The 27,485-nt window shown below is 43.8% G+C and overlaps 1 protein-coding gene and 1 long non-coding RNA gene across 3 annotated transcripts in view; one reads left to right on the forward strand and one right to left on the reverse strand.

Moving 5' to 3' along the window:
• Positions 1-6,670, reverse strand: part of PARM1 (prostate androgen-regulated mucin-like protein 1) — a 106,007-nt gene extending 99,337 nt beyond the window's left edge. For both annotated transcript variants that reach the window (XR_008891668.1, XM_056568174.1), the window contains exon 1: positions 6,423-6,670. Coding sequence is in view for 1 of the 2 variants with exons in the window: in XM_056568174.1 (XP_056424149.1) it covers positions 6,423-6,465 (43 nt within the window). In the remaining variant the exon portion in view is untranslated. The remainder of the gene's footprint in view (positions 1-6,422) is intronic.
• LOC130362979 (uncharacterized) overlaps positions 6,445-27,485 on the forward strand; it is a 46,672-nt gene continuing 25,631 nt past the window's right edge. Inside the window, exon 1 of the long non-coding RNA XR_008891669.1 lies at positions 6,445-6,581. This is a non-coding gene — a long non-coding RNA (uncharacterized LOC130362979). The remainder of the gene's footprint in view (positions 6,582-27,485) is intronic.

Consider the following 27,485-nt stretch of genomic DNA (forward strand, 5'->3'; position numbering starts at 1 on the left):
AGACACTTTGCTATTTACTTGCTGTTAAAATTCTCAACCTTTATATGTTTTTAATGTGATTGAAAAAACGGCCACTAGGTGGCTCTGTTCTGCTCCCTGCACAAGTCAAACAGTTAGTTTGGTCTCCACCCGGACTTGCAGAAGTCCAAACTCAGGAAGTGCGTGTGGGGCATGGTGAGGTACAGCTCTCGCAGGCTTCAGTGATGTTGCGCCTGCTGGGAACGGCCACTTTCTCCTGCTGGGAGCTCACACAATGGTAGCAAAGGGAACGGTATGATACAGAGATTTTTAAAGCTTGGAAATGTTTTTTTTTTTTTTTTTAGGGCAGAAGGGGTGTTAGGAGTAGTTAGGGAATATAATCTGAGTTAGTTTACAAAATATGGTTTGATGACAGGTACTCTTTAACTTTATGTGTTTATTCATGTATTAATTTATGAGTACTAGAGAAAACAAAAGTTGGATAAAGTAACCTATATAGGTGGTCATTATGGGTAAATACCAACTTAAACCAATGAGAAAAGGACACAACACACAACCTGTAACACACCTGTTCAAAAAAAATCCGTCTCAGTGACAAACAACTCATGACAGTACAACCCCTTGGTTATTCTATGTAAACTATGTCAGCATGGCTGCCGCTGAAAGTAACCAGCGTAACCCTGACATGGATGCAGCATACTTCCTGCTGGCTACACAATAGATAGTTTTTTGCTTCAGGTGTTATAGAGGTGTGGGGTAAATGTAAGGAATGCAGTCAGTGCACAGTCCTTGGTAGAATGTCATTATTTCACCTATGGACTATCCTGTTACTTTCCACAGCTATAACAATATAGGGTTACAAGTGAAGTATAGCTAATTGTGTCCATTAGATTATTATTGTGTGTACAGTCATAACCAGCTCAGTAACACAAAACTTACATTTGGGTATTATACTCTATAGGACCAAACTTATGGCCAAAAGAATCCCATTACATTCCATATTTCTGCAATTGACTAGGTAGAAAAAAAAGGTGTTTTTTTTTTTCACCTACAGTTGTATTAAAATACAGTCACCCACACTTTTTAATATGGTTTGGGCTGCAAAACCTCTCAATATCCATGCCAACTGACTGCCAGGTCTATGGGCCCATCCCAATGTATACCCGCAACAGCAATGTGAACGTTGTTCCTCCTAGTTGCTCCCAGCTCGTTGACAAAATATACACAGAATGTAGAGAATTTAGACAGATCTATCTTTCTACTACTGTAAAAATAACTACCGTCTGTGTAAATTCATCATCCATATTCTCTACATGGTAAAAATAAGAGTACATCTTCCCCAACCACATGACAGAAGAGACAGCGGACAGGGCATGCTGGCAGCATCTACTCTCTAGAAGGCCGTCATGACAGATATGCTGCTTCTGGTACTTAATATCCCATACATCCATGATTCATGAACACGACAGTCTAGAGTTACCGTGAGAACTGCTAAATATCTAATAAAGAAGGCAATTCCCAGGACAGAGTGGGAAAACCCCATTTCTAAATGTCACTTATCTTCCAAAAGGCTCCAAATAATTCTTTATCAAGTCTAAGGGTGAAGTTTTTAGGAACGATTCAGACTATAAAATATGTCATACAGATAGTCCAGGCTGTTGGGAGGTTACTGCTGTCAATCATATTAATACAGTATGGTAAAGTGTTACTCGGGTGTAACCTTAAAGGGAGCACAGATAGGGAGAGACACGTCACACAGAGCTTGCAGGGTGGAGAGCAGCCGTGGGATCCGTCCTGAGGACTAGATATCAGGATCATCCCAGGATCACAATTCCTGCACCAGTTTTATGCTGCCCGCAATCTGGTCAGCTAAAAACTGGTGACAGGTTCCCTTTAACATGTATTTTTAATTTTAGTTGTCATTTTAGGATGTCCTGTCTGGGTACATGAGGAGTAACACTATTTCTGGTGGTATTTTTTTCAGCAGATTTCTGCTCTGCAGGCATCATCTATCATTTTAGTTCTCCCTGAGCGGGTTGGCGCAGCCTATTGTCTATGTTGTCTCCCATACACTGTACACACAGAGGAAGACATTTTGCTCTTCTATATATCTATATTACACACTAAGTAGCAGCAGCAGTGTGCATAACATTATAGAGCAGTACTAAGCAATGTAAGCTGTGAATCCAGCACAGGGGTCAGATTAAATATTTAAGCTACTTCTATTAACTCCAATAGGAGGAATTTGATCGGTTCCATTTAGAGCTGCACTATTTGGGGAAAATTACATATCGCGATTTTGGAGGCAAATATTGTGATTTAAATTTGCAATATAATAAACAAATGGTGTAATTCCCCATTTCATATCCCCTATGGGTACCTATTTCACATCCTCCCATTTTATTTCCAAATCCCCCCCCCCCCCATTTTACAAACACCCTATTTCATGTTCATCTCATCCCTTTTACATACACCCCTCCCCCACATACACACACACACACACACAATAATTGCATTTCCATCCACATTAATATGGTGGTCAGACGCAGAGGGAACAAGAAAAATGTGATGCTTACCTAGCCCTGTCCCCAGTAGATCCCATGCTCCTCAGAGCTGTCCCGCAGTGTTTTCTGTGCTTCCTTCTTCAGAAACAATAGTCCCACATAGTCAAATACGGGCCGAGACAGGACATGTGGTCAGTGATTGGCTGAGCGGAAAGGTCCTGCAACCAGCTACATGTCTTTAGAAGAAGGAAGCACAGAGAAGACACGGAAGAGAACAGGATCTGTCGGAGACCTACTGGATAATGGCAACACAAGACTTCTGGAGGTGATGGGATTCAGCGGCGCTGGTCAGGAGTGGACACGTCAGGTAGGTAAAGAAATGGTTTTTATTTGAATAATGCAACGCGTTTCACCGCAGGTGCGGCATACCTGATGAAGCAGCACCTGGGGTGAAACGCGTTGCATTAGTCAAATAAAAACCATTTCTTTACCTACCTGACGTGTCCACTCCTGACCAGCGCCGCTGAATCCCATCACCTCCAGAAGTCTTGTGTCGCCATTATCCTGCTTGGATGGGAAGGCTGCAGGCCGGACCTTATTCCTCACCCACGCTGACCATTGTTGTGTGTGAGTCCACACAACCGCATCTGGTAAGGGTATTACCTATTATAACTTTTGGACCCTGTACCTGCAGTATCACACTATGGAGCGCTCTTCCTTGTTTTTTTTTGGAGACCTACTGGGACTGGGGATAGGGAAGCATCATTTTTTTTTTTATGTTTCCCCCACGCCCTGACCCAGTGCCGCCATTAAAATTCAAATGCAAGGTAATAATCGCTGGATTTTGTGGGAATGTAATCGCAAATGGTTAAAGAGTACCTGTCATGATCTTTTTAAATTGTATAATCCTCCCAGTTCATCATGATAAACCACCCCATGCCTTTATTTTTATTATTTTTTAGTTTTCTTCCTTTATATTGCTCTGTATTTTCTGCTCAGTCTCAGTCAGATTCACAGACTTGGAAGGGGCGTGACATCATCTGAAGCCATACAGGGGAGAACTTCCTCCCTCACTCTGCTAGAGGAGTTCAAAGCCTAGAGCATTTCATTGTGTGAGATGAGCTACGATTGGCTAAGGCTGCACCCCCCCCCCTCCCCCCTCAGCACTAAAGACTGCATTTCCTGATTTTGGACTTCTGCCAGGCCAGCAGGAGTCCAAAGTCTGTGCAAAAGATGAGGAGGAAATGTTCTCTGGGCAAGTAGGGAGACACCTAGTGGCAGCTTTTTTAAACAACAAATAAAACATAGAAAACTTCATTTTTTTTTAAACAAAGTACATAAGAAATATTTTTTATTTACCATAAGGAGTGCAGGAGCAAAACATTTTTAATGACAGTGCAATAAATCACGCAACCCTAGTTCCGTTAAAATTGGGACTAACTGCAAACCAAAATTGTGATGTGTATTCCATATGGATGTGACCTCTGGGACTAGTTACATGTAAGGCCAGAATAAATGTCCTTCTGCCGATATGTGTATCAAAAATGCCCCCCCCCCCCCCCCCACACACACAATTATACCTAGCTTGGTTGTGGCGGCTCTGTTGTATATGATTAAGTACCTTTTTAAAGGAACAGCATGCGGCTGTAAACCGGCGATGAAGAAATTAAACCTGATATGAGTTACAATTAAATGTTACATCAAATCCAAAATGAAACCCTAGACCAGTGTTTTCCAACCAGGGGGCCTCCAGCTGTTGCAAAACTACAACTCACAGCATGCCCGGACAGCCAAAGGCTGTCCGGGCATGCTGGAAGTTGTAGTTTTGCAACATCTGGAGGCCCCCTGGTTGGGAAACACTGCCCTAGACCCTAAATAGTGCTCACATGAATAGCTTACAACGAAGGACCCAGCTCAATAGTTTACAACAGAAATACTGTATAATGCTCATGTCATAGTTTATAACACATTTACAGTGACCCCCTGACCTACGATGGCCCCAACATATGATAATTTCAACATACGATGCTTTTGTATGTCGGGGCCATCGCATGAACGGCTATCCGGCAGCGCAGACTGCTTCCGCTGGATAGCCATTTAAGGTGCCCCGTGTGGTCCGGTGATAGTCAATCTACCTGTCCCCGGCGCTCCAAACTGTCCTCTTCAGGATCCCCTGCATCGGCGTCGCTCTCCTTCGTCGTCATCACGTCGCTGCGCACGCTGTCCCGTCATCCAATAGGAGCGGTGTGTGCAGTGACGTGATGACGGCGATGAAGAGCAGGCAGCAGTGACGGTCCGGAGCGGCGGGGACACCCTGGGGACGCAGCGACAGCGATGGAGGGCGACATCCAGGGCAGCGGTGACGGTAAGGAGCGGCGGGGACACCTTGGGGACGCAGCGACAGCGATGGAGGGCGACATCCAGGGCAGCGGTGACGGTAAGGAGCGGCGGGGACACCTTGGGGACGCAGCGACAGCGATGGAGGGCGACATCCAGGGCAGCGGTGACGGTCCGGAGCGACGGGGACACCCTGGGGAAGCAGCGACAGCGATGGAGGGCGACATCCAGGGCAGCGGTGACGGTAAGGAGCGGCGGGGACACCTTGGGGACGTAGCGACAGCGATGGAGGGCGACATCCAGGGCAGCGGTGACGGTCCGGAGCGACAGGGACACCCTGGGGAAGCTGCGACAGCGATGGAGGGCGACATCCAGGGCAGCGGTGAAGGTCCGGAGCGGCGGGGACAAGTGAGTATAACTTCCTATACTTATCATTGCACGGATCCCTCAACATACAATGGTTTCAACTAACGATGGTTCATTTGGTAGAAATTACCATGGTATGTTGAGGGATCACTGTATACTATATACTCATTAATAACTATAAGCTACAATAATATCCGGAGATGGAGTGGAGCCATAGCAGGACACCATGGAAGCTGTCATACTGTAAACCTTTACACAACTTTTTATAAACCCTGCACATAAAAACAGCCTGTGTTTACATTCGTGGATCGCCATAACTAAAATAAACAATAATTCTATAAACAAACAAACAAATAAACAAACAATGTTTTTATCTCATCTTGTGCCTCATATGTACCAACTCAGCACTGCTACATCTGCCAAGAATACAATACTGCTAATTCCTTACACTATGTCACAGAAGATCACATGGGTAACACCAATTCCCCAAATAAAGGGGTACTGGATGCCCCAGCTCTTATGGTACAGTCCACGACACCTTTATGACTAGAGTTGCCCCAATAAACAGATCTGCTGCCTCCACACACTGAGAACATTGTTAGATTAGACAGAGATGTAGCAGCGCTGACTTTGTCAGGCGGACTATGTTCTATGACAGGTTTCGGTACATGTAGAAGCACTGACTTTGTCAGGCGGACTATGTTCTATGACAGGTTTCGGTACATGTAGCAGCGCTGACTTTGTCAGGCGGACTATGTTCTATGACAGGTTTCAGTACATGTAGCAGCACTGACTTTGTCAGGCGGACTATGTTCTATGACAGGTTTCGGTACATGTAGCAGCACTGACTTTGTCAGGCGGACTATCTTCTATGACAGGTTTCGGTACATGTAGCAGCACTGACTTTGTCAGGCGGACTATGTTCTATGACAGGTTTCAGTACATGTAGCAGCACTGACTTTGTCAGGCGGACTATGTTCTATGACAGGTTTCGGTACATGTAGCAGCACTGACTTTGTCAGGCGGACTATCTTCTATGACAGGTTTCGGTACATGTAGCAGCACTGACTTTGTCAGGTGGACTATGTTCTATGACAGGTTTCGGTACATGTAGAAGCACTGACTTTGTCAGGCGGACTATGTTCTATGACAGGTTTCGGTACATGTAGCAGCAGCCCCCTGGGGGTAGTAAGTAGTCCGCAGGTGACAGCCACCTCACAGCACCGAGCACATTACCTGTCAGGAGCAGCAGACACGCCAGCAGAACCGGGGACTCCATCCTGGGTCGGTGCCGGGAAGAGCTCGGTGAGACGGGATGAAGCGATGCTGTACTTGTTTCTAGTGGAGGCTCGGCGGCGGTGCTGAGGCGGACAGCGGCTGTGGGTGACACATCAGGTAGGTGCCTCGCCACCTATGAGCGCTCTCCTCCGCTGGCCATGCTTCCTTCTCCTTCCTATAGGGGAGCCGCCCGCGATTTCCCACGCCTCCCCACAACCCTGAAGTGAAGAGTCACAGTACATAGCGATGACAGTGACCGGCGCCACAGCGACCTCTGCTGGACGCGGCTCACAGCCCGACCTTTCATGTGGGTCACTGTCTGCTCCATCATTATACAGCTTTCCTATTCTCACAGCTTTTATCATTGGCGTCTTTTAAGATCTCCATACACCTGTTCTCAACTACCACTCATAATGTATATGACCAGGTACATCCAGGGCTCAAGTCCTGCAGGAATGCATGGGAACTGAGTTCCTGCACTTTTTCCAGAGCAGGAATACTGTCCCCATTAGCAGGACACTAGCCCTTAAATGGGCACTGTCATGAAATCTAAAAATTGATATGTTGTAGTACTTAAGTACTACAACATATCTCTAATATACTTTAATAAAAAAAAAAAGTGATTTTAAACAAGTTAAAATCACTTTTAAATTCGGCCACTAGGGGTCGCCCTCCTAGTGGCCGAATGCATTCTGCAGTGACGTCACTACTGGATTTCGACTCATTTCAGCCTGGCAATGAGTCGAAATCAAGTCACTGCGGTGCTCGCTCGCGCCTGTCAATCAGACAAGCGAGAGCGAGCACGCTGATAGCTGGGGCTGCGCGCATTGGCCAGCTCCACTGGCCTCGCGCGTGGCCCCGCCCGTCCGCCGCCGTTACCCTGTCCGAGGCCGTTACCCTGTCCGGAGGCAGCTCATTGATCCTCCGGTAAGTCTTCACCACTGGAGGAATTGGGTGGGGGAAGCGGGGTTCGGGGGAGCGCCGCCGCTCAGCACTAGAGGTATGGGGGTGGGGAGCAGGGTTCGGGAGAGCGCCGCCGCCGCCGCTGCTGCTCCCGAAGTAGCACTGCTGCGCTAATAAAGTTATTGTTTTCACCACAAGGTGCCTCCAGCTGTTTCACCACTACAACTCCCAGAATGCCTTGACAGCCAGTAGATGTCAGGGCAAGCTGGGAGTTGTAGTGGTGAAACAGCTGGAGGCACCCTGTATAGTGAGCTAAGGGCGGAAGTCCCATCCCCAGCAGGCATCAGTGACGTGGTGCCTGCTGGGGAAGTCTGCCTGGTAGTGAGCACACTACCAGGCAGACAGAAAGGGATTTTAATATAGTAAAAAAAAAATGTAAAGGGAGGGAGGGGGTTAGGGAGAGATGGGCAATAGGCAGGGACAGAAAGAAAGAAAAAATGGATGGTGGGAGCTACCCTTTAAGCGGAAATCTTGGTGAGTTCCCACACTATATTTCCAGGACTTGACCCCTAGGTATATCCCAAAGAATCTGCAACCTGACAAGTCTACCTACAAGGACATCGGGCACTACTCTGTCAAGTTCTTCTGCTTTAGGGTACGTTCAGACGAGCAGATTTTCGCAGCGTATTCCGCTGCGGATCCGCCGCTGAAGGACCCTCTGTACGCCACTACAAGCAGTGTTTCAGTGTGTCTGCACGCAGCGGCGTATTGCTGCTTGAAACAGGCACATGTGATGGCAGAATACAGAGGGTCCTTCAGCGGCAGATCCTCAGCGAAATACGCTGCGAAAATCTTAGGGTGCGTTCACACTGCGGTATTTTCGGCAGCGGCCACCAGACGGAATCTCCGCTCGCTGCATTCAGCGAGCGGAGATTCCGTCTGGTGGCCGCTGCTGAAAATACTTCGGCGCTAGGGCCGCGGCTATGCAGTGCTCGCGGAATCCGCGCAAAGAATGAATATGTTCTTTCATTGCAAGGAACAGTTTCAGCGGTGGAATTGTCCGCTGCTGAAATTCCGCAGTGTGAACGGGTCTCACGGAGACCCAGTCACAATAATGTTAAGTTCACACCGCGGAATTCCGTAGTGTGAACGTACCCTTAAAATTGCAGGCAGAAATTTCGCTAACTAAAATGTATAGTAAATGTATGTGGCAATGTATGTGGAAAAACTACAACTCCCAGCATGCCCGGACAGCCAACGGCTGTCCGGGCATGCTGGGAGTTGTAGTTTTGCAACATCGTGGAGGTCCGCAGGAAGAAGACCACTGGTATAGTGAATGGGTTTCCGTTCACAAATTTACAGTTCGGCTAGGTTCACACTGCGGAATTTCCGGGCAGTAAATTTTACGCCTGGAGATTCCGAGTGCAGCCTGCGCCAACTAAACCAGTCGGCGCTATAACCAAGCGGACACTGCAGTATTTCCGCGAGTATTTCCACCTGAAAAATGAGCAGCGAAATTTCCAAGCGGATTTTCCATTCACAAATTCCGCTTCACAAATTCCAAAGTGTGAATTTGTGAACAGAAACCCATTCACTATACAGTACATTTTAGCAAGCGGAATTTCCACCTGCAATTTCAAAGCGGAACTGCAGGCGGAAATTCCGTAGTGTGAACCTAGCCTTCAGGTTTGTGAAGCGGAATTTGTGAACGGAAAATCCGCTTGAATGTTTCCGCCTGGAGAATGGCGTTGCTCATTCTTCAGGCGGAAATACTCACGGAACATATTGCAGTCTATTGGAGACTGCAGTGGCCGCGCAGTCCTGGTGCCGACAGATTCAGTAGGCGCTGGCCACACTCGGAATTTTCTGCCCGGAGATTCCGCAGTGTGAACCTAGCCTAAGGATACTAAGGAATGTCCTCTAGCAGAATTTTAGGCGTAAAGGGGTACTCCAGTGGAAAACATTTTTTTTAATCAACTGATGCCAGAAAGTTAAAGAGATTTGTAAATTACTTCTATTTAAAAAATCTTTATCCTTCCAGTACTTATAAGCTGCTGTATACTACAGAAGAAGTTCTTTTTGAATTTCCTTTCTATCTGACCACAGTGCTCTCTGCTGACACCTCTGTCCATGTCAAGAACTGTCCAGAGCAGGATAAGTTTGTTATAGGGATTTGCTCCTATTCTGGACAGTTCCTGACATGGACAGAGGTGTAAGCAGAGAGCACTGTGGTCAGACAGAAAGGAAATTCAAAAAGAAAAGAGCATACAGCAGCTGATAAGTACTGGAAGAAATAAATATTTTTTTTATAGAAGTCATTTACAAATCTCTTTAACTGTCTGGTACCGGTTGATTTAAAAAAAAAAAATCCACCAGATTAAGTCAGTAGGATATTTTTTTTCTTGACCAAATTTGTTTAGCGCTGAATTCACGTAGAATTTACGTGCAGAAGTTTAAAAAGGAGCATTACCCCTGCCACAGCATTTCCTCCTTCAAATTATTTCATATGTTTGTGGAAATTCCATACGTGTCCTGCACCAATTCCCCAGAAGGGAGAAAATGGCAAAAATCAACATTTTCCTGACTGAAATTATTCCTCTTTAATTCTGCACGTGAATTCTGCAGAATTCCTCAGTGTGAACATACCCTAACAGTATCAGCTGTGCTAAACTACAATTCCCATCTTGCTCCCAGCCAAAGGTTGTTTTGCAACAACTGGAGGCGTTCTGGTTGGGAAACACTGCCCACATGTCTAACCTATAACGTCTAGGCCCCAAAGCATGATGTATAACAAGGCCTCCTGCTTATTATCTGTCATTTATATTTCTCATATCTTCCTATGTAGGAGAGGGTAATTCTGGCATCTGCCCCCCCCCCCCATGTTGATGTTATCTCTGCTACCCCTATAGCTACACCCCTGCATAGTCATCTGTCATCTCTACGTAATCTATGAGAAGGTCCCAGAATAACATAGCTTTAGTGGTATACAGGTAGTGCAAGCACTTGAAGCCAGTGGCATACATAAAAGAAAGGAGGCCTCATGTGACTTCTGCAACCACTAAAGCTACACCCCTTTATAGTAATCTGTCAGTTTTCATAGTTTAAGTGGTATAGAGGTAGTCCAAGCCCCAACGCTTAGCGCTAGTATTTCACCATAGTACAGTGACACCTATCGTCACCTACAGTATCGTCCCATCTCGGCCGACAATAGGCTGAATGACAGTGTGACGTTTTCAGTCCTGGCACCAGGAAGAAGACCAGTGCCGAGGCTGAAAACGTCAAACTGCCGCTCAGCCTATCACCGACCAAGGCGGGACTTCACTGTGGCCGGTGATTGGCTGAGTGCAGTATGACTCACCGACCACCGGCAACCAGGAAGAGGATTGTGGTGGAGGTGGTAACGGGTTACCGGAGGCGCCGGGAGAGCGGTGGCAGGTATATATACCTTTATTTTTTTACTGCTGGCAGTCTGAAACACAATTTTTACATCCCGGAGTACTCCTTTAAGCATGAACAAATAAACCATACACATCTATACAGAATGAACATACGAAGTGTATGCATCAAGCATGATCCAAGTTATGTAAATGTTATAGTGCCCACACCATGGACATATACTGTAAATGGAGTACAAACTACAATCTGAACATCCTCATGCTATTAGGTCAAAAGCAAATTGTGGAGTTGATTCAAATTTGGTGCACAAGTAAATGGAATGGGAAGATTATAAAAGGAAAACATACAGGTAGACCAGGGAAGATATGAAAGTGTAGGGATAGAAAACACAAAGCAATATGCCTGGGAAATAGGAACTGCACATAAACACAAATGAAAAACAGATGGGTGGAAATAAGAGGCAATGTTTGTGACAAAAAATGGGATTTACATTGAGAAAAAACACATGAAAATCTTCAATAAGAAGAACACAAGGCTAGGCTAAGTTTCCACACAGGTTTTTTGGTGGAATTTTTTGGAAAACTGCCACTGCAGTTTTTGAGCCAAAGCCAGAAGTGTATTCAAAATGGATGGAAAATGTAAAAAAATTAGCACTTCTACTTCTTCCTCATGAATAGTGTTGCTCGTGAATATTCGCAACGCTTTTTTTTTCACAGTACACATCACAGTGATCATCCCTCTCTGCTTCCAGCTTGTGTGGTGTAATGAAGGCTCTAATACTACTGTGTGAGACTGGCGTGCGAATTTTCGCCTAAGTGAAAATTTGCATATGCTAATTTTTGCATATGCGAATTTTTACTTATGCTAATTTTTGTATATGCTAATTTTCACATATGTTAGTTTTCGCATACGCGAATTTGCGCATATGCGAAAATAAAACGAGAATATTACGAATATAGGTATTTAGCGAATATATGACCAATATTCGTCCTTATATTCGCGAATATTTGCAAATTCGAATATGGCCTATGCCGCTCAACACTACTCATGAATACACTGTGCGTGGAAACTTAGCCATATAGTAAAGTGAGAAATCATGGCGTGTGGAGGATTGGATGAAAGTGATAGTCAGTGAGAATAATAACTTATTTTGCCATAGAGCAAAGGGGGTTAAAGCTTTCCTTCAGGGAAGGAATATAAACTCAATGATATGGTCAGCAAATAGTCTGGATCTTAATCTGATGTCTGTAATATGTGTATTCACTATTAAGTAAAAAAGAAAGACTGTGCAAACATTCAAAATAAGATTTCAAATAACCCACAGGATGTAATGATACATAGAACATAAGTCATGGCTATTCTCAATGATGTCATAAGGAATGTTGAAGTGGCCTATTATTGTAGCTTGCATGTTAAGCGATGCAGTCCACTACTCCTTTTAATAATCACTGGAAACAGTTCACATTAGACCTGTTCTGTAATTATGGACCTTTAAAGAGATTTTGATCACTGGTAAGAAACTGCTCTCAAAACAACTACTGTTCCACCAGCCTGAATTACATGAACTAACACAGTCCCCCCAGGGCAGCGGCACCTGAGATTGGCTCATAGGGTTTACAGTATAACAAAGCTTAGATTGAAAAGTTTAAGCATTACATCTGCTTGTTCGATTTCTACCTATCTTCTGGGTATAAATCTCTCCTCTGGGACCCCCACCAATCATAAAGCGATAGAATATGTTAGCAGTATGCTATCAATAACAATATTTCTTCAGGGTCATATTTTCAGGGTTTTTGTGTATGTGTGCGTGTGTTTGGCGTGTAAAAAAAAATCCATGGATTTAAATTTTTTTTTTTTAATTTACCGTATTTTTCGCCATATAAGACGCATTTTTTCTTCCCCAAAACTGGGGGGGGGGCAGTTGGTGCTTCTTATACGGCGAATAAATACCTATCGCGGTGGTCCCTGCGGCCATCAACGGCCGGGACCCGTGGCTAATACAGGACATCAACGATCGCGGTGATGCCCTGTATTAACCCTTCAGACGCGGCGATCAAAGCTGACCACCACGTCTGAAGCGAAAGTGACACTAACCCGGCTGCTCAGTCGGGCTGTTCAGGACCGCCGCGGTGAAATCGCGGCATACCGAACAGCTTACAGGACACCGGGAGGGACCTTACCTGCCTCCTCGGTGTCTGCTCCATGCCGGGATCCCCTGCATGGCCGGCGCACTCCTTCGACGTCATCACGCACGCCGTCCCGTCATCCAATAAGAGCGGCGTGCATAGCGGCGTGATGACGGTGACAGAGAGTGTGGATCCCGGGGAAGAAGACGTCCGGAGCGAAGGGGAACACCACGGGGACGCGGCGACAGCGATGGAGCGACATCTAAAGCAGCGGTGACTGGTCCGGAGTGGCGGGGACAGGTGAGTACTACCTCCTATACCAGTGGTCTTCAACCTGTGGACCTCCAGATGTTGCAAAACTACAACTTCCAGCATGCCCGGACAGCCAACGGCTGTCCGGGCATGCTGGGAGTTGTAGTTTTGCAACATCTGGAGGTCCGCAGGTTGAAAATCACTGTTGGGTTCAGAATCTTTTTTTTTTTTTATAGATTTTGCACCTTTAAAAGTGGGTGCGTCTTATATGCTGGTGCGTCTTATAGGGCGAAAAATACGGTATTTATTTTTTATTTATTTTAACATGCATTTCGGTTTAATTTGCTTTTAGGGGCATGTTGGATTTTGGCCCTTTTTTATGGGGGGGAGGCACAAATAAAAAAATGTGTGAAACCATGCTAAAGGTGACGTAACCTCAAATCAGTGGCATATAAAAGTACAGTTGTGGTCACATGTGATATATTTTATCTTGCAGAAACTGTACCAGGGTTATTGTGTCTCTACTGTAAATATTCTCATCTTGCCATGGATTACTTGTGACTGCCAGGTCGTGGTCACAGCCCCTTGTGGGTGACAATGTGACCCCATCCACTCTCCCAAGCTGTAATGCAGCACGATCAGTGCAGTATAACAGTGATTTTAGGCCGCACGACTCATGGCGTGACAGAAATAGCTCTGTAGCCTTATTGTCAGTTAGCGTAACAGTTGGATAGAAGTTCTTTGTCGCTCTGTAACCCTTCGCCGCAGAGATCCAGGGGCTGTTATCTAGTGCCACCCTAGTTTAATCCTTTCAGTTTCTTTTCTCTGAACATACAGGTTGTAAACTAGAAAAGGAAACCAGGCTCCATTTACTGCTCTGTCATTCACGCCGACACCTATTTGTTCTAAGATTACTTATCATTGTTTCTGTTTGCAGAATTTATACTATTTGGAGCCCTAATGTTAGATTGTGTTACACAGCTTTATTCAACTATCTTGTAGATAGGTACCTCAACATTCACTATTTGGCTAGGTTTAACTCTTTTATTGACACTACCTTGGAATTCCATCAGAAAAGTATTTGGATGCATACCATAGCCACAGAATGCCAGAAGGATTCATTAACCCCTTAACAACGCAGGACATATATTTACGTCCTGCGCCGGCTCCCGCCATATGAAGCGGGGTCGCGCTGCAACCCCGCATCACATCGCGTCGGTCCCAGTGATCATCAACGGCTGGGACCCGCGACTAATACCACACATTGCCGATCGCGGCAATGTGTGGTATTAACTCTTTAGAAGCGGCCGTCAAAGCTGACCGCCACTTCTAAAGCGAAAGGGAAGTCAGTCGGGCTGTTCAGGACCGCCGCGGTGAAATCGCGGCATCCCGAACAGCTTACAGGACACCAGAAGGGCCCTTACCTGCTTCCTCGGTGTCCGATCGACGAATGACTGCTCTGTGCCTGAGATCCAGGCAGGAGCAGTCAAGCGCCGATAACACTGATCACAGGCGTGTTAATACACGCCAGTGATCAGCAAGAGAGATCAGTGTGTGCAGTGTTATAGGTCCCTATGGGATCTATAACACTGCAAAAAAAAAAAAAAAAGTAAAAAAAAGTGTTAATAAAGTTCATTTAAAGGGTTACTCCCGTGAAAACCTTTTTTCTTTTAAATCAACTGGTGGCAGAAAGTTAAACATATTTGTAAATTACTTCTATTAAAAATTCTTAATCCTTCCTGTACTTATTAGCTGCTGAATACTACAGAGGAAATTCTTTTCTTTTTGGAATGCTCTCTGATGACATCACGAGCACAGTTCTCTCTGCTGACATTATTATAATAATAATAACGCTTTATTTGGTGTCCTTAGTGGGATTTGAACCCAAGTCCCCAGCACTGCAAGGCAGCAGTGCTAACCACTGAGCCACCATGCTGCCCTTAGCATACATCTGCTATGCATGCTTCTGCTATGCATGGTTGCTAAAATGGACAGAGATATCAGCAGAGAGCACTGTGCTCGTGATGTCATCAGTGTTACAAAAATAAAGGAATTTACTCTGTAGCATTCAGCAGCTAATAAGTACTGGAAGGATTAAGATTTTTTAATAGAAGTAATTTACAAATATGTTTAACTTTCTGCCACCAGTTGATTTAAAAGAAAAAAGGTTTTCACCGGAGTACCCCTTTAACCTCTTCCCTAATAAAAGTTTGAATCACCCCCCTTTTCCCATAAAAAAATAAAACAGTGTAAATAAAATAAAAAATAAACATATGTGGTATCGCCGCGTGCGTAAATGTCCAAACTATAAAAATATATCATTAATTAAACCACACGGTCAATGGCGTATGCGCAAAAAAATTCAAAAGTCCAAAAAAGCGTATTTTGGTCACTTTTTTATACCATTAAAAAATGAATAAAAAGTGATCAAAAAGTCCGATCAAAACAAAAATTGTACCGTTAAAAACTTCAGATCACGGCGCAAAAAATGAGTCCTCATACTGCCCTGTACATGGAAAAATAAAAAGTTATAGGGGTCAGAAGATGACATTTTTAACCCCTTAAGGACGCAGGACGTAAATGTACGTCCTGGTGAGGTGGTACTTAACGCACCAGGACGTACATTTACGTCCTAAGCATAACCGCGGGCATCGGAGCGATGCCCGTGTCATGCGCGGCTGATCCCGGCTGCTGATCGCAGCCAGGGACCCGCCGGCAATGGCCGACGCCCGCGATCTCGCGGGCGTCCGCCATTAACCCCTCAGGTGCCGGGATCAATACAGATCCCGGCATCTGTGGGAGTTCGCGATTTAAATGAACGATCGGATCGCCCGCAGCGCTGCTGCGGGGATCCGATCATTCATAACGCCGCACGGAGGTCTCCTCTCCTTCCTCCGTCCGGCTCCCGGCGTCTCCTGCTCTGGTCTGTGATCGAGCAGACCAGAGCAGGAGATGACCGATAATACTGATCTGTTCTATGTCCTATACATAGAACAGATCAGTATTAGCAATCAAGGTATTGCTATGAATAGTCCCCTATGGGGACTATTCAAGTGTAAAAAAAATGTAAAAAAATGTAAAAGTAAAAGTAAAAAAAAAGTGAAAAATCCCCTCCCCCAATAAAAAAGTTAAACGTCCGTTTTTTCCTATTTTACCCCCAAAAAGCGTAAAAAACATTTTTTATAGACATATTTGGTATCGCCGTGTGCGTAAATGTCCGAACTATTAAAATAAAATGTTAATGATCCCGTACGGTGAACGGCGTGAACGAAAAAAAAAAAAAAAGTCCAAAATTCCTACTTTTTTAATACATTTTATTAAAAAAAAATTATAAAAAGTGTATTAAAAGTTTTTTATATGCAAATGTGGTATCAAAAAAAAGTACAGATCATGGCGCAAAAAATGAGCCCCCATACCGCCACTTATACGGAAAAATAAAAAAGTTAGAGGTCATCAAAATAAAGGGATTATAAACGTACTAATTTGGTTAAAAAGTTTGTGATTTTTTTTAAGCGCAACAATAATATAAAAGTATATAATAATGGGTATCATTTTAATCGTATTGACCCTCAGAATAAAGAACACATGTCATTTTTACCATAAATTGTACGGCGTGAAAACAAAACCTTCCAAAATTAGCAAAATTGCGTTTTTCGTTTTAATTTCCCCACAAAAATAGTGTTTTTTGGTTGCGCCATACATTTTATGATATAATGAGTGATGTCATTACAAAGGACAACTGGTCGCGCAAAAAACAAGCCCTCATACTAGTCTGTGGATGAAAATATAAAAGAGTTATGATTTTTAGAAGGCGAGGAGGAAAAAATGAAAACGTAAAAATTAAATTGTCTGAGTCCTTAAGGCCAAAATGGGCTGAGTCCTTAAGGGGTTAAACGTATAAATTTTCCTGCATGTAGTTATGATTTTTTCCAGAAGTACGACAATATCCAACCTATATAAGTAGGGTATCATTTTAACCGTATGGACCTACAGAATAATGATAAGGTGTCATTTTTACCGAAATATGCACTGCGTAGAAACGGAAGCCCCCAAAAATTACAAAATGGCGTTTTTTTCTTCGATTTTGTCGCACAATGATTTTTTTTCCGTTTCGCCGTGAATTTTTGGGTAAAATGACTAATGTTACTGGAAAGTAGAATTGGTGACGCAAAAAATAAGCCATAATATGGATTTTTAGGTGGAAAATTGAGAGGGTTATGATTTTTAAAAGGTAAGGAGGAAAAAACGAAAGTGCAAAAACGAAAAAAAGTCCTTAAGGGGTTAAAGCAAACATGTTTATTGGTAGCTACATGTTGCTTGCTTCCCCATGGTATATGTTTGATTTATAGGTTAAAAAACCAAAATGTGGAATAGTGATTATGTGCACCTGGCATTCATCCTGTACAATCTGAAATTTTTGATATTGGTTTTGGCAATTCTTGTACAGTAGCAGATACTCCTGTCTTTACTGACCCGCCTGTTGTGGTGGCTAGGTGGTGCAGGTAATAGTGTAGGGTATGTTGGTATTAACCCTATGTTGTAGTGACGCCAGGATGCGGTTTCCTTAGGGTAATGGTCCTACCGCCAACCGTCCCAGAAACGGTAGGGAGAAATAATTGAATGTCCACAGCAGATATTGATGAAAACCAGAATAAACTTTACTGCATATTTTATGCAACTGCAGGAAACAAAACAGTCTTTGTATAGAGGACCATAGTTCAGGTTCCTCACAGATTTGCTGGGACTTCTTAGATATTAATGAGCTTGGATTGCTAGCCGCTGTGCTACTGGTTTGAAGATAATTGAGTTGCAGTAGTCACACAGGATTTTAGTAGTTTCGAGCTGAATGACGGTTTAGTGGCTGCGGAAGATAAGGCTTCAGGCCTAGCTTGAATTGATGATTTGTGCTATGAGATTTGTGCTGCTTGATAGTCCGGAACCAAGAGAGGAAGATCAGAGAGAGAATCTAGTGGCTGCAGCCCATTATATATTAAGGGGAAGGGACAAAGCTCATTGGATAGCCAAACCTATCAGTCCTGACCTCTGGAACTCTGGGTATATCACATGATCCAAAGGTCCTTAACCCCTTAAGGACCCAGCCATTTTACACCTTAGGACCCGGCCATTTTTTGCACATCTGACCACTGTCACTTTAAACATTAATAACTTTGGAAATGCTTTTAGTTATCATTCTGATTCCGAGATTGTTTTTTCGTGACATATTCTACTTTAACTTAGTGGTAACATTTTTTGGTAACTTGCATCCTTTCTTGGTGAAAAATCCCAAAATTTGATGAAAAATTAGAAAATTTTGCATTTTTCTAACTTTGAAGCTCTCTGCTTGTAATGAAAATGGATATTCCAAATATTATTTTATTTTATTCACATATACAATATGTCTACTTTATATTTGCATCATAAAATTGACGAGTTTTTACTTTTGGAAGACATCAGAGGGCTTCAAAGTTCAGCAGCAATTTTCCAATTTTTCTCAAAATTTCAAAAATCACAATTTTTCAGGGACCAGTTCAGGTTTGAAGTGGATTTGAAGGGCCTTCATATTAGAAATACCCCACAAATGACCCCATTATAAAAACTGCACCCCCCAAAGTATTCAAAATGACATTCGGTCAGCATTTTAACCCTTTAGGTGTTTCACAGGAATAGCAGCAAAGTGAAGGAGAAAATTCACAATCTTCATTTTTTACACTCGTTCTTGTAGACCCAATTTTTTAATTTTTACAAGGGGTAGAAGGAGAAAATTTATACTTATATTTGTAGCCCAATTTCTCTCGAATAAGCACATACCTCATATGTCTATGTAAAGTGTTCGGCGGGCGTAGTAGAGGGCTCAGAAGGGAAGGAGTTAAAAGGGGATTTTGGAGCGTACGTTTTTCTGAAATGGTTTTGGGGGGGCATGCTGCATTTAGGAAGCCCCTATGGTGCCAGAACAGGAAGAAAAACCCACATGGCATACCATTTTGGAAACTAGACCCCTTGAGGAACGTAACAAGGAATAAAGTGAGCCTTAATACCCCACAGGTGTTTCACGACTTTTGCATATGTAAAAAAAATGTAAAAAAATTTTCCAGAAAATGTGTTTCCCCCAAAATTTCACATTTTTGCAAGGGTTAATAGCAGAAAATACCCCCCAAAATTTGTAACCCCATCTCTTCTGAGTATGGAGGTACCCCATAAGTTGACATGAAGTGCACTATGGGCGAACTACAATGCTCAGAAGAGAAGGAGTCATATTTGGCTTTTTGAGAGCAAATTTTGCTCGGGGGCATGTCGCATTTAGGAAGCCCCTATGGTGCCAGGACAGCAAAAAATACCCACATGCCATACCATTTTGGAAACTAGACCCCTTGAGGAAGGTAACAAGGAATAAAGTGAGCCTTAATACCCCACAGGGGTTTCACGACTTTTGCGTACGTAAAAAAAAAAAAAAAAATTTCACTAAAATGTGTGTTTCCCCCCCAAATTTCACATTTTTGCAAGGGTAAATAGCAGAAATACCCCCAAAAATTTGTAACCCCATCTCTTCCGAGTATGGAGGTACCCCATAAGTTGACCTGAAGCGCACTACGGGCGAACTACAATGCTCAGAAGAGAAGGAGTCATATTTGGCTTTTTGAGAGCAAATTTTGCTCGGGGGGCTTGTCGCATTTAGGAAGCCCCAATGGTGCCAGAACAGCAAAAATAAAAAATAAGTAAAGTGAGCATTTACCCCCCACTGGTGTATGTCAGATCTTTGGAACAGTGGGCTATACAACATTTTTAATTTGCACAGCCCACTGTTCCAAAGATCTGTCAGACACCAGTGGGGTGTAAATTCTCACTGCACCCCTCATTACATTCCGTGAGGGGTGTCGTTTCCGAAATTGGGTCACATGTGGGGTTTTTTTTTTTTTTTGCGTTTGTCAAAACCGCTGTAACAATCAGCCACCCCTGTGCAAATCACCTCAAATGTACATGGTGCACTCTCCCTTCTGGGCCTTGTTGTGCGCCCCAAGAGCACTTTGCGCCCACATATGGGGTATCTCCGTAGTCGGGAGAAGTTGCATTACAAATTTTGGGGGGCTTTTTTCCCTTTTACCTCTTGTCAAAATGAAAAGTATAGGGCAACACCAGCATGTTAGTGTAAAAAAATAATTTTTTTACACTAACATGCTGGTGTAGACCTCAACTTCACCTTTTTCATAAGGGGTGAAAGGAGAAAAAGCCCCCCAAAATTTGTAAGGTAATTTCTCCCGAGTACGGCGATACCCCATATGTGACCCTAAACTGTTCCCTTGAAATACGACAGGGCTCCGAAGTGAGAGCGCCATGCGCATTTGAGGCCTGAATTAGGGATTTGCATAGGGGTGGATATAGGGGTATTCTACGCCAGTGATTCCCAAACAGGGTGACTCCAGCTGTTGCAAAACTCCCAGCATGCTTGGACAGTCAACGGCTGTCCGGCAATACTGGGAGTTGTTGTTTTGCAACAGCTGGAGGCTCCATTTTGAAAACAGTGCCGTACCAGACGTTTTTCATTTTTATTGGGGAGGGAGGGGGGCTGTGTAGGGGTATGTGTATATGTAGTGTTTTTTACTTTTTATTTTATTTTGTGTTAGTGTAGTGTAGTGTTTTTAGGGTACAGTCGCACGGGCAGGGGGGGTTACAGTGATTTTCCCGCTACGAGTTTGAGCTGCCGCGCAAAATTTGCTGCATCGCAAACTTGCAGCCTGATACACACTGTAAGCCCCCTGCCCATGTGCATGTACCCTGTACATTCACAAGGGGGGGACCTTCAGCTGTTGCAAAACTACAACTCCCAGCATGCACAGTCTATCAGTGCAAGCTGGCAGTTATAGTTTTGCAACAGCTGGAGGCACACGGGTTGGGAAACACTGAGTTAGGAAACAGACAATGTTTCCCAACCAGTGTGCCTCCTGTTGTTGCAAAACCACAACTCCCAAACATTCTCAGGCATGCTGGGAGTAGTAATTCGGCAACATCTTTAGAGCCAGATGTTGCCGAACTACAACTCCCAGCATGCTTGGAGTTGTAGTTTGCAATATCTGGAGGACTACAGTTTGCAGACCACTAATACAGTGGTTCCCAATCAGTGCCCTTCCAGATGTTGCAAATATTACAACTCCCAGTATGCCAAAACTGTCCAGGCATGCTGGGAGTTGTAGTTCTGCAACATCTGAAGGGCCAGATGTTACAGAACTACAACTCCCAGCATGCCTGGACAGTAAGGGCATGCTGAGAATGTGTAGTTTTGCAACATCTGGAAGGGCACAGTGGTCTCCAAACTGAGGACCTCCAGATGTTGCAAAACTGCAACTCCCAGCACGCCCAGATGCCAAGGGCTGTCTGGGCATGCTGGGAGTTGTAGTATACAGGGTCCCATTACAACAATGCATGTCGCTTTACGGCGACGTGCATTGCTGTAAAGGGCCCGACCGCGGCTGAAGAGGAACTCACCTGTCGCCGCCGTCTTCATCGCTGGGATCCGGGTCTTCAGGGACGAGGTAACTACCGGGGCCGGGCCCCAGCACTCCCCCGTCCCCCGCCGCGTCCTCCGGTCTTCTTCCCGTCCTCTCCGGACTTCCAGGGGCCGGGCAGGACGGGAGGAAGTAACCGCCCCCCCCCCCCCCCCCCTGCGATTGGTCGGTTAACTAACCGAAGAATCGCAGGGGATCGGAGGAGGTGGCAGGCTTGCCACCTCGCTCCTATGCTTTAGCATGGTCCTGGCTGTCTGTGACAGCCGGGATCATGCGAAATTACCGGGCGGTCGGGTCCCAGAGACCCGATCAGGCCGGTATCGCCGCAGATCGCAAGGGCGATTTCCCTTGCGATATGCGGCGATCGCCAACATGGGGGGCCTACATGGCCCCCCTCGGCGTTTGCCCTGGATCCCTGCTGAAGGTTTTCAGCAGGGATCCGCTTCCGATCTCCGCCGGGTGAGCAGCGGAGACCAGGAAAAGACATGACGTATGCATATGTCATGGGTCCTTAAGACGCAGGGTGTGAAGACGTATGCATACGTCATGGGTCCTGAAGAGGTTAAAGGGGTACTCCGGTGAAAACCTTTTTTCTTTTAAATCAACTGGTGGCAGAAAGTTAAACATATTTGTAAATTACTTCTATTAAAATTTTTTAATCCTTCCTCTACTTATTAGCTGCTGAATACTACAGAGGAAATTCTTTTCTTTTTGAAATGCTCTCTGATGACATCACGAGCACAGTTCTCTCTGCTGACATTATTATAATAATAATAACAATGCTTTATTTATTGTCCTTAGTGGGATTTGAACCCAAGTCCCCAGCACTGCAGGGCAGCAGTGCTAACCACTGAGCCACCATGCTGCCCTTAGCATACATCTGCTATGCATCTGCTATGCATGGTTACTAAAATGGACAGAGATATCAGCAGAGAGCACTGTGCTCGTGATGTCATCAGTGTTACAAAAATAAAGGAATTTACTCTGTAGCATTCAGCAGCTAATAAGTACTGGAAGGATTAAGATTTTTTAATAGAAGTAATTTACAAATATGTTTAACTTTCTGCCACCAGTTGATTTAAAAGAAAAAAGTTTTTCACCGGAGTACCCCTTTAAACCATAGCATAACATAAATTAAAGGCACGCGACCTCTACGGTCCTATACAGAGGTATCCTAGATTAATTACATATATAAATATACACATTAAATATTACATATTAAGAGGTGACTAGGGGTTAGCCCAGGAGAGCCCATTAGCATGGAGGGACTCTGGCTGAGGGGACTCCAGACAAAAGGGACAGGACATGTCCTGTACCGGGACACCACACTGTCATACCCTACATACGAGGCCATTAAGCCCCAAGGTGATATGCCTGGAGGTAAGGGCAAGCAAGGAGGCGTGCTAGGCTCTCGCAGTTGAGCAGCTTGGCCTTGCCTCCTTGACACTTGGCTGACAAATACACTAGTTGACAAAGAAATACATAAATAATGCACCTAAGTGTTTTTGGAAGCGAATAAAATGTTATATATGTGAGTGTAATGGTAAAATATGTGATTACAATATTACAGAGAAAGCATAAGTTTATTGGGGAAACCTAGGGCAAGAAGACAGGTTCCTTCTGCCATACTGCGACACATCTGCCTACAGATATTGCAGCTGGGCTTGTAGGTCTGGCACACACATAGTTTGCAGATGCTGGTATTACAGCTGGTCAAATATGATAAATCTGGTGCAGAGCAAAGAAGTGTTGCAATGCTGGGAAACCCTTGCTGTGTGTGGGCAAGCATTATCCTGCTGGAAAATGCCAGTTGGAAGCCATGAGAGACAACACATGTGGCTGCAGGATGTTCTGCAGATATCACTGACCCATTGAGCTCTTAAAGGGGTACTCAGCCCCTAGACATCTTATACCCTATCCAAATTAACTCTGCTGCAGCACCCCAGACATCCGGTGCATGGAGCAAACTTTGCTCTGTGCCGGATGACTGGCGATGTGAGGCGGAGGTTTGTGACGTCACGGGCAGGGAGCTTGCATTGAGGGGGCATGGCCGTGACATCACGAGCCTCTGTCCCCCTCCCATAGACTTGCATTGAGGGGGTGTGGCTTTGACTTCACGATCATCCGACACTGCACCTGGCATTCTAAACGAATGCCGGGTGCAGCAGGAAGATCGCGGGGGTCCCCAGTAGCGGGACCCTGCAATCAGACATCTTACCTCCTATTCTTTTAATAGGGGATAAGATGTCTAGGGGCAGAGTACCCCTTTAATGTTCCTCATATCAGTACTAGGGGTGGCTGACTGATCAACACACCAGCAGTTGGGGCAGTGTGTCATTCAGGACTGAAGCACTCACCACAATGTCTCTATACTCGAATGTGACTGTGTTCAGATTCCAAAAGGAACCTGACTTTGTTACTTAAGACAAAATAGTTCAGGTCTGTAGCAATCCAGGTTTCCCGTTCACAACACCACTGGAAACAAAGGCAACAGTGGTTGTCAATAGAAGATCACCTAATGTCGTGAAACCGATTTCTCTCTGCTAAGGGCCTGAAAATAGTTCAGACCTAGTGATAGAATAATATCGCCATACTTTTACCAAATAAACACATATAGTGAACATACAGCAGCAGATACCAGCAGTGACTCTTTTTGGAACCGTTCTCTTTCCTTTGCTAAACAGCCATGACGACTTCTTTCAGCAATGACTTTGCAGAATGTGCCAGAAAAACATCTTAAACTGCTTCCATTTCAAACGCAATTCCCACCACTTTACAGTATCTCACGTAAGTGAGTCCACCCCTCACATTTTGAAAATATTTTATTATACCATACCATTTCTTCAGTGTTGTCATGTGACAACACTGAAGAAATGACACTCTGCTACAATGTAGTGAGTGCGCAGCTCTCAAAACAGTGTTTCTCCATTGAAGTAGCTCACTGATCATTGCTATGGCAATGCATAGCACTGAACAGTATTAGCAATCAAATGATTGCTAGAAATAGTCCCCTGTTGACTTAAATAATACAAAAAAAGTAGTGAAAAAAGTTTTAATAAAAGTGAATAAACCCCTACCCCCAATAAAAAGAAATACACTTATTTTCCTATTTTAGAAATTGAAAAAAAAAATCTATATATTTGGTAAAGCCGCGTACGGAAATGTCTGAATTATTATTAAATATAGTGTTAATGATCCCATACAGTGAAGGGCGTAAACATAAAAAAATACCAAAGTCCATCATTTACATTTTTTTTGTCACAACACATTTAAGAAAAAAAAAGGAATAAAAAGTGATCAAAAAGTCGCATAGAAGCAAAATAGTGCAAAAAGTTATGGTTTTCTTTTCAATTTCCCAACATAAATAATATGTTTTTTTTTGTGCCATACAATTTATAGTAACATGAAAGGTGTCATTACAAAGTACAGAACAATTGGCCATGCAAAAACAAGCCCTCATATGGGTCTGTGGATGAGTTATGGCTCTTAGAAGATGAGGAGAATAAAAACAAAACGAAGCTCAAAAATGAAAATCTCCTGTGTCCAAAAAACCAAAATGGGCTGAGTCATTAACCCCATAAGGGCATTTGATGTTAGTGTATGTCCTGATGCGCTGGTACTTAGTGCACCAGGACTTACATTCACAACTTGTACAAGAAGTTAGCACAGGAGCAGCACTCACTTCATGCATGGCAGGTTCTGGCTGCTATCACGCTGATGCCATCATAAACCCTTCAGATGCCGTGATCAGATGCTGTGATCAGTACCAAAAAAACTACAGATCACAGCACAAAAAATTAGTCTTCCTACAGCCTGGTATACGGAAAAATTATAAAGTTATAGGCGTTAAATGAAGTACAATAATAGAAAAGTGTGTAAACATGGGTTTCATTCAACATGTTATTATTACTGCAATGTGTACAGTGTGAAATCGGAACCCTCCAAAATTAGCAAAATTGAAATTTTCTTTTCAATTTCCGCACACAAATAATATTTTGGGGATTTGCCGTACATTTTATGGTAAAATGAGTGATGTCATTACAAAGTACAATTGGTTGTGCAATAAACAAGCCCCCATATGGGTCTGTCGATGGAAATATAAAAGTTATGGCTCTGAGAAGGTGAGGAGGAAAAAACAAAAATGCAAAAATAAAATTTGCTGTTTCCTCAAGGCCATGTTTCCTCATTGTTAAGAAAAATAAATAAAAAAAAAAAAAAAAAAGAAATCAACACATATCTTAACCCCTTAAGGATGCCCTGCCCCCGCTCCACTTCTGTGATGAGGGCTCAGGAGCTGATCCCACGTCAACCACTGGGCCAGTGTCCGATGATGTCCGGCATAAACCCCTTAGACGCCACGATCAGCTGAGAGGACGGCGGGAGGGCCCTTACCTGCCTCCTCGCCATCCAATCGATGATCTGATGCTACAGCCAGCCGTGGCAGGCTGGAGCAACAGAGCACCGTTAACACTGATGGCATAACATTGAACAGTGTTTGCAATCCAAGGATTGGAGTCCCCTATGGGGATTAAACAATAATGTAAAAAAAAGTAAAAAAAAAAATTATTCCCATAAAAAATAAAAATATATATATGTAAACAAAAATACATATGTGGCATCACTGCATGCATAAATGAATTAAGCCGTATGGTCAATGGTGCAGACATAAAAAAAAATTCCAAAATCATAAATTGCATATTTTTGGTCACATTGTATACCCTAAAAAAAACATATAAAAAGCAATCAAAAAGACCAATCAAAACAAAAATGGCACTAATAAAAACTAGATATCACAGCGCAAAAAATGAGCCCTCACATATCCCCGTATATCATATAGATATATCTCATATAGGTAATATAAAAATATTTTTAACCCCTTAAGGACGCAGGACGTAAATGTACGTCCTGGTGCGGTGGTACTTAACGCACCAGGACGTACATTTACGTCCTATGCATAACCGCGGGCATCGGAGCGATGCCCGTGTCATGCGTGGCTGATCCCAGCTGCTGATCGCAGCCAGGGACCCGCCAGCAATGGCCGACGCCCACGATCTCGCGGGCGTCCGCCATTAACCCCTCAGGTGCCGGGATCAATACAGATCCCGGCATCTGCGGCAGTGCTCGATTTGAATGAATGATCGGATCGCCCGCAGCGCTGCTGCGGGGATCCGATCATTCAGAACGCAGCACGGAGGTCCCCTCTCCTTCCTCCATCCGGCTCCCGGCGTCTCCTGCTCTGGTCTGAGATCGAGCAGACCAGAGCAGAAGATGACCAAAAACACTGATCTGTTCTATGTCCTATACATAGAACAGATGAGTATTAGCAATCATGGTATTGCTATGAATAGTCCCCTATGGGGACTATTCAAGTGTTAAAAAAAATGTAAAAAATTGTAAAAGTAAAAGTAAAAAAAAAGTGAAAAATTCCCTCCCCCAATAAAAAGTAAAACGTCCGTTTTTTCCTATTTTACCCCCAAAAAGCGTAAAAAATAAATTGTATAGACATATTTGGTATCGCCGCGTGCGTAAATGCCCGAACTATTAAAATAAGATGTTAATGATCCCATACTGGGAACGGCGTGAACGAAAAAAAAAAAGTCCAAAATTGCTACTTTTTTAATACATTTTATTTAAAAAAAAATTATAAAAAATGTATTTAAAGTTTTTTATATGCAAATGTGGTATAAACAAAAAAGTACAGATCACGGCGCAAAAAATGAGCCCCCATACCGCCGCTTATACGGAAAAATAAAAAAGTTAGAGGTCATCAAAATAAAGGGATTATAAAAGTACTAATTTGGTTAAAAAGTTTGTGATTTTTTTAAGTACAACAATAATATAAAAGT

This window comes from Hyla sarda, chromosome 1, assembly GCF_029499605.1.
Source record: "Hyla sarda isolate aHylSar1 chromosome 1, aHylSar1.hap1, whole genome shotgun sequence".
NCBI classification, from domain to species: domain Eukaryota; kingdom Metazoa; phylum Chordata; class Amphibia; order Anura; family Hylidae; genus Hyla; species Hyla sarda.